The sequence below is a fragment of the Charadrius vociferus genome, unplaced genomic scaffold (assembly GCF_000708025.1).
Source record: "Charadrius vociferus isolate BGI_N301 unplaced genomic scaffold, ASM70802v2 scaffold305, whole genome shotgun sequence".
Lineage (NCBI taxonomy): Eukaryota > Metazoa > Chordata > Aves > Charadriiformes > Charadriidae > Charadrius > Charadrius vociferus.
The window spans coordinates 409506-417824 of record NW_009648473.1 but is presented as its reverse complement, the minus strand read 5'-3'; the positions used below and the strand labels follow the sequence as shown (position 1 = coordinate 417824).

The 8319-nt window shown below is 37.3% G+C and overlaps 1 protein-coding gene across 1 annotated transcript in view; it reads left to right on the top strand.

The window, feature by feature from the left end:
• Nucleotides 1-8319, top strand: part of CKS2 (CDC28 protein kinase regulatory subunit 2) — an 18193-nt gene that overhangs the window by 9565 nt on the left and 309 nt on the right. The window contains exons 4-9 of the mRNA XM_009885670.1: nt 106-215; nt 1324-1492; nt 3511-3772; nt 5759-5888; nt 6297-6451; nt 7627-7714. Of these exons, the coding sequence (XP_009883972.1) occupies nt 106-215; nt 1324-1492; nt 3511-3772; nt 5759-5888; nt 6297-6451; nt 7627-7714 (914 nt within the window). The remainder of the gene's footprint in view (nt 1-105; nt 216-1323; nt 1493-3510; nt 3773-5758; nt 5889-6296; nt 6452-7626; nt 7715-8319) is intronic.

The following is an 8319-nucleotide window of genomic DNA, read 5'->3' as shown; positions in this document are numbered from 1 at the left end:
GGGCAGCTCCGGTTCGTGCCCAGCCAGGCACTTCCCACCGCTTGGCAGGGGAACCCCAGACACAACTTCCAGCGAGCTGAAGTGTGAAACCCGCTGCTTGTGCAGAGTGGAGAGTCTGTTGCGAGGCGGTGTGGACTTCCCGGTCGCTTTAAAGATGGGTGCACAAATGCTCACCAGTAACAACAGCGTTGCACTGCACATGGACTTATTTCCTGGTCAGGCTCGGGGGTCTTTAAAGTTAGTGATTAGCCTGCAAACACAGTTGCTTCCCTGTGATATGCTAAGTGTTTAGTGAATGAGGTGTTCTCAATAATTGTTCAATAATGCTTTGCTTTAATTACCTCCCAACCTTATGATTTTCATATATATTAGTGTACTTAACTGTGCCAGTTTCACATTTTATTTGTCTCTGTTACAATGGATGGTCATTGTATATTTGGATCTGCCTGGTAAATTCAGAAACAGAAGAGTTTGCAGTTGTAATTTACTTTAGGCTGTCAGAGCTCTTTAAGTGTTAATGATACAAATGACTGCTGAGGTACTAGAGGATGCAGGGAGTCCAGTTTACATGCTCAAGCATTGACAGTACCATTCGAATATTTTTAAAAGCCCTGTGTATTAATTATTGAAATTGACGTGAAAAAAAATCCCAGGTTTCATGTAGTGTGTCAGGTACCAAAATATACAATCAACTACAGGAAGGACTTGGGGCATGTATTAGGGTGTGTAAGGCTGTGTAATACTGTAATGGCAATAAAGACTGAGTCTCATTTCAATGTCCTTCCATATATAAATGTCCAGTTTAAGTCAGTGGTAATTCAGAACAAATGAAAAATTATTCTTAATAGATTGGTGTTGTGCCAGAAATGAGAAGGCAATATATTTAAGTATTTATTTCAGACAGACTACCTTAAAATACAGACATACACAAAGCCATTATTGTTACGTACTTTCAGAGTTTGATTTTACCGTAGTGCTAGTATATGTTATAATCTTCAGCTTATATTGTTGAAATGTAAAGCAGAATTTCTATATTAGCATTTACTGCATCTTTTTTTAAGCGAGCCTGTGTCCTTTCCGTAACTGACCTTTGTGAGTATTTCATGGTAAATGTGGGTATTAAAGGAAATAACTTTTCAGAACAGTCACATTTCTCGTAGAATTCCTTGGTTTTGTTTCTCCCTCTTCCTCCATTTCTTTTTGGCGAGCTTTACTGTTCTGCATGTTTTGTTAGAAGAGAGCAAACTAACACTTTCCTATGACAGTTAAGCTCACAGGGATGAGTATTTTTCACTTATAACATTAATCTCCAAATGCATGTAGCCAAAAAACGTTTTGTTTCTCAGGGCATCAAGTTGTCAGCAGAGGTCAAACCATTTGTTCCAAAACATGCAGCGGTAACTGTGGCATGGTCAGAACCCTCAGAAGCATGTGTCTTTCCTAGGTACTTAACTACATGCTACCCATTTGTTCAGGAACCGTCTTTGGATAAGTATGTATATTTTCTGAATCTTATTTCTTGGGGGGGGGTTTAACCTTCTATTTTCAAACACTCAATACTCTTACAGAGTCAAACCTCTGATACGTTAATATTATAACTGTAGGAACACTTGTGCGTTGTCTTCATGATTTAGGTTCTTGCATTTGTGTTCTTTGGGCGTGTATCTGGTACCTTGTCCCTTGCTCCCGAGGGCCTGTATTGTTAGAGTATTGTTACAGAGCATTACGGAGGATTTGTTGGTCTGTCATGATTGATCTGGCTTGTTTGTGCTTCGGAAGTAGTTGAATCACAGAATCACAGAATCTTCCGAGTTGGAAGGGACCTCTAGAGATCATCTAGTCCAAGTCCCCTGCTAAAGCAGGATTGCCTAGAGCACATTACTCAGGACTGCATCCAGGCAGGTTTTGAAAATCTCCAGAGAAGGGGACTCCACAACCTCCCTGGGCAGCCTGTGCCAGTGCTCTGTCACCCTAACTGTAAAGAAGTTTTTTTCCAGTCCTTGGGTGAAAGCATGGTTGTGTTATGACAAGGCTGGGGTAAATATAGTTTTATACAAGGAAGAGGAAAATCCTCCAAGAAGGTTTCTCATGCTGTAAAACATTTAAGTAATGTATGGATCTCCTCTCCACAGCATGTGCGTCCTCAGAAAGGCAGTTTTAGTAAGAATGCTACAGGTTTCTAAAGTTTTTTTTCTAATAAGGCCTGAAAAAAAAGTGTTCATGGTAGACTTACAAAGGTATTCTTAACCCCAGAGCAAGCTAGAAAAAAGCCTATGTAGTAGGATAGGAAACAACTGAGTCTTCTAAGGGTCTTGTGATGTTACATAATTCTCCAGTTGCTTCTCACAGCTTTAAGCATTGGATTCATTTTGCAATTACCAAAAAGTTATTGGTGCATCCTAACAAGTTCAGTTGGAGCCTTAGCAAACACATTCATTGTAGGCCTTCATTTTGTCCTATAGGAAATCTCAATGTTTTCAACCCATTTTGATTTATAATAGAAATTTGACATTGAGATGAGTATGGCCTGATCTATGCATTAGAAAAAACAGCATTAGCGTTACATCAATTAGCATTAAAAAAAAACAAAACCCAACAGCAGACAGCTGCAGTATTCTGATGAATGTTTTGCCTTGTTGGGAGTCAGACATAGGGTGGTTTTTTTTTTACTCTCCTTCCTTAGTTTTCTTCTCTGTGTGTAAACACTGATTATAGGTGTTTTGACTGTAGTCTAGCAGAATTGCAGCAGGCAGTAAGGAACGTGTTATCTGAAGTGTCTTGTTCTCATGGGAAAGTTTCTGTTTTTCATTACCTACCCAAGATTTCAGAGGTTGGCCACTTCATGGTAAACAGCTTTAAAAACTAAATGCAACTTTTGTAAGGTGAGAAATTTCCTTTCTCCCTAATCAATTTGGAATCTTGGCATATAGTTTCTGTACAAAGTGTAGGAGGAAATTGAAAGGAAACTTTCAATATACATTTGAAATAAAAAGGCATGCCCCAGACATGTTGTGTTTTTATAAACTGTGGTGATTAAATGCAGGTCAGTTAATGATTTTCTTATAATTCTGTATTGGAATTCATACATGTCTTATAGCCCATAAATTGCTATACACCTACTTTGTTATTGTGGCATTTTAAGACAGGTTTTACTTTTTAATGTTTGTATTTTTGCAATCAGGTGTGTAATGCATGCTGTGTAGTCATACTGTGCTTTTGGTTTGTTTCACAAGAAAAAGCCTACTGAAAATAAGTGCAAAGAATTTTGATAAACAGAAATGAGGATTGTAACTGCAAAGCAGACCTCCTTTGAAACTTGGAGACAGATGACATCTGTGTTTTAAAATATTTGCTTAACTGCATGTTTTCCCAAAACAAAATTAATTCTTTTTAAAGCAGGTTATAGCAGTGAGTAAATACTTAATTAAAGTAACATGGAGTAGTTTTCTTTTGAAATATAGATTTCTTGTTAAACAAATTCTTCAGCCAAGGGATGATACATTTATCTAGGCAACAAGTATACGCTGAAGATTTGCCCTGGGATGACTTCTCATCTCTTTCTCAATGTCCATCACATAGTGTTCTGGGAGATCCTGCCTTCTGTGAATACTCCAGCTGCTCTTACTCACCTGATGTTGTTTCAAATGTATGTCCAGTAGCTGGCTCACAATATCATTCTAACAACTCAACACACTATAATGGTTCAGGAATAGTCAGTGAATCTGCTGAGCAAACATATCCAATCAGACAAGAAAGTAAGACTCTTTCAAAGGTGAGCAAATATGTGTTTTTTAAAAATTAAAATTAAATTTTTATTTTAAACCCATCTTTCTAAATATTTGGTTCATTTTTTAAAGTGAATAATCACTCTCTGTTCTTGTAGTGATAATGAATAGATTTAAATAGGATGTTAGTAATGTGCCCAGCTTCAGTTTTCAAAAAAGTTAATGGGATTCTGTGGTTCAAATTAATCAAGTTTTTCAAGCAGTGTTTTTGGAGCATGAGGGGAATTTAATTCTTTTTCCTCAGAAAGCAGCACTGGGGACAGGGGGGAGCAGGGAAGAAAGGACTATTTATTTGTGCACTATGCTTTATTTGTTCACTATTTGGGCTTGGGTGTCAGGGAAGGGCTGTCTTTGAGCCCAGTGGCAGCTTCCTTGAGCCTGAGTTGAGACACCTGGTGGCTGTAATCAGCTATGTGGCTGCTAAGTGATGAGACCACATCTGTGGTTGAAGGATTTCCAAGAACAGCTATCCACGAGAGAGTAGGAACTTATGTTGGTGTGGAGAGGGATGAGAGTTCATGATAGAAATGTTCACTTTCAATCAAAGGTAAAACAAACGTTTGGTAAACATCTCATTTTTTGTGTGTGCCTGTTTGGAGATAAATTTCCTGAAACTTGCATAATGTTTTTGAGCAAAAAATAGACAAACTCCTCAAAATATAAAAATCAGGGGAAAAATTACTAACTTCTGTAGTTAGACATTGTATCTCTTGGAATTGTAAGGCTGTTGTTGTTTCCAACAGGTTCAAGTAATCTGTTCTCTAGTCACATCCTTCTGGTGGACATTACTCCCTAGGCAGAGACCTGGTAACTTAAATGCGGTCAAGCCTGTGTAGAGGCAGTTGTAAGATTTAGGTCCTAAGCATGCATTACTAGACGTAAGATACAAAAGCCAGAGACCTAAAATTAGTAATTGTCTTGCTGAGAGAAAAATTAAACACTGAAGCTGTCTGAGGGGGTGATTAGCTCAGCATTAGCACAGGTCATGTAATATGAAGAAACTTACTTTAGCTTCTGGGAGGAGTTCTGAGATCTTTGTAGTGGCTTTGGCTGGGCTGGGTACTGTGGGGCAGGGGTTTTTTGTCATTTCTCCCCGTCATTTTTTTTTTTTTTTTTTTTTTTTTAGCTTAAAGAGAAATGATTGAGCTTTGCATTAATTTGATGACATTGTCTATCGCTTTAACAGTTTAGCTTTGGAGGTCAGCAAATACCTTGTCCTCCCACCCAAGAAAATAATGTTGCTGCCAGATTTACTTTGAATTTAGTCCAGCATCCTGTGATCAGAAAGAGTTAAGCTACTCGTCTAGGTTGATGCAATATACTTAGCATAGGTGTGAGCCTAGTGCTTGTTCTCTGCCTGCCATACTGATTCCTGAGCCCAGCTTTTCCAAACTGTTTCTTGCAAGGATCACGAGGTTTTCAGGACTCTACAGTATAGGTGAATACAGTTCTTTTACTGGGATCATGTAGGTGTATCTTTTCTAATTACTTTCTGTCTGCTCCAAGTGTTTTGGGCGTTGTGACATCAGTCTTGCTTAGTTTTGCCCATAATAAGTAGTTTTGTCAAAAGATTGGAATGCTTTTTAGATTTTAGCTCTATTCTAGAAGAATCTCTGTTTTAGAAAATCAGACTGGACGATTGAAGACCAAACAATTTTAAACCATTGAAAATGCTCTGATTAATGAGCTCTTAAAAGTACAGTTGTCTAGAAACGTATAGAATAATCCTTCTTGCTTGGGCTGTAATATGTGCTAAAAATGGCACAGTTAACAAGGTGGATAAATAGCAAATCTCTAACTGGCTGATCCTGTTTTTATTGGTTATTTGTGGTTATGGTATACTAACTATGTTGTATTAAGTTGATGATTAAGCTCCAGATGCAGAGGTAGGTAACTTAACTCAAGCTAAGGCAAACTTGGTGACTTTACAGTGTTCAAGTAAAATCAGCTAAATATGTCACAAATACTTGCAGCAGAGGAGATCGAAAGAGAGTGAGAAAAAATTAGACAAGAAGAGGCATGGTGGAGATGACTCTTCTATCAGAATCATGAACAGGACTTCGTTCCAGACCTCCGCATGCAGCAGAGATTCCGTGAAGCCAGGTACAAGTGTTTTGTTTGCTTAGAAATACATCGAACAGATGTTGACTACGCTATAGCCTCCAGTTTGTGACCATGTTTCTAAATCTAGAGTAATTAAGGAACAGGATGTCTTTCCTCTGTGATTTTTTGACAAGGGATGGTGAATTAATGTTTTTTTGCTGATTGAAGAAATTCATGTAAACTAGTATGAAAAATTTCTTAAGCAAGTGGCTGAATGTACAGTTGCCTGTTGAGTCAGTGTTGTGTATACACATTGGTTATAAATGCTACATTGTTTTTTTTAATAGGAACTACTGCAGTAGTTCCAGTTGACAATTACGGTAGTTATGTCAACTACTGTGTTGTAAAACATACCTAGAAATGATCACAAGCAAGTTTAATTATCTAGACTTTACATGCTTTATTCAGACAGGTTCAATAAAACTACAAACAAGAAGTCAACTCAGACTCCCAAAACAGAGTCTTTTCCTGTACACACATTTGAAGCTACCGTTCTGGATTTCTGCAAGTCACAGAGCTTGGGAAGCAGTGAGATATTGAATGTACAGCATAAAAGTGGACCAGTATGTTCATCGGAAAGTACCATTACGTGCCTTAGTCAACCACAGATGTCTCTTCTGTTGAACACAGAGGTTAGCTGATGCTTTCATGTTGCAGAGCTCATAAAATCAAAACTTGTCTAAATTTCAAGCATTTCTGAATGCAAGTGTTTTGCATTTAGTATAGTAGACCTGTTAAAGTACTTTGCAAGCAAGGAGTTTCATAGCTGGAGGTTTTATAGTTATTTTTGTAGATGGTGTTGTCAATGCTTGCTGTCTCCTCTTTTACAGTTTCTCACTCTTCTTTCCTTTTCTCTGCTGCCAGTAGATAGGGGAAAGTCAAGTACTGTTAGAATTTAGATTGGTACTACTATGGTCTAGACTTCTGTCTTACCTATACAGAGCACATATGTTCCTGAGGTTTCTTAACAGCTTCTTGTTTTCTCTGTCGCCTGGAAATAATAGGTAAGCAGTCAGTTATCCAATAGTTTTAACAGATGTTTTTCAAGTGTGGAATATTGTACTTAATTACTTTGTACTAAAGGATAAAAATAAGAAACTGAATTCTAGAAGGAGGAAAAAACATTGTTAAGACGTAAGCATTTAACGTTATTCTTTTTCTTGATTTCCTTGGTTCCCTATTTGTTAGTAAATACAGTACTAACACATTCAGCAGTATGTCATGTATGTCATGTCATGTATGTCATGTCAGAGTTTTCAACAGTTACTAAAGATGAATAATTTTGTAGGATCTAAACAGCATTATATTGCCAGTGCCTCTCAGTGGAAAACTGCCTGTGATGGAAAAAAGACCTTGTTGCTGTCACTTGAGTTTCCTTTTTCATTGCTAGTTTGAGTTTGATGATGGACTTTATTTTTAATGTACTTAGAACATTAAAACTTTTTGTTATTTGTTCTTAGAATCATTGTTTGCATACTTTTGTAAAATATAAGAAGGCACTGTCTTGCTTGTACAGCAGTGGAGAGGCATCTGCTTATGTTTTGTAATGCTATAGGGTAAAAATAATGGTTCCACTAAGAAAAGCAACTGAAAAAAAAAAAGCTACAAAATTCCCTCCACCTTTATCTGTGCACGTGTTAAGGGTTTTTTTGATTTGTTGGGGGTTTTTATGTTTAGCTCTGCGTAGGTCAGTAATTTTTATTCCTACTTTTATGATACCTGACTGCCTATTTTACAGGAAGATAGTTCTGTGGAAAGCAAAGCTTCATCAAAAACTTTAGATGAAACAGGAGCCAGCTTAATTCCCTCTTCATTTGATGGTAGAGGTAAGTGCTCCAGACACAAATTATTTCCTCATATTTTAACTGGTTGCATCTCATCAGTTTGGAAAAGTAAAGTGTTCTGAGCCGCTGTTGATGTGTAAAGTAAAAAAAGAATTATACAGCAAGCTCATTGCAAAAGGAAAACGCCAAACACATAAAGCTCTGTCAGTTTATTTCAGATGAGATGACCAATTATAGCTCATTGTTGCTTATAGAGTTCAGCAGCATATCAGAACTGGGATTATCTTCCTTCTCTGCTGTTTCATTGATGCTCAAACGCAAATATTGCAGTAGTTGCCTCCCATGTTGTTTAAGAGGAAAGTAATGCTTATTGATTATTGGAAGTCTGTAGAGTAATTTTCAGTTTTTTTCAGGAATGAGAGGTAAATATTTGATCAGTGTTGGTAAGATTTGTTTTAAATTGCTGGCAATCTAGATTCTAGTATGTACCTTAAAATTATTTTGTTCTGGGGTATATGTTATTTCTGTCAAGTCTGTTAAACAAAGAAGGATAGCTGTTGAGAACTGTGAAGCTGAAATATCCTGTATTTTTTTTTTTTGGTTTTGCTTACTGCTTGTCTGGCTGTGGGATGCAGAACTCTGCCCCC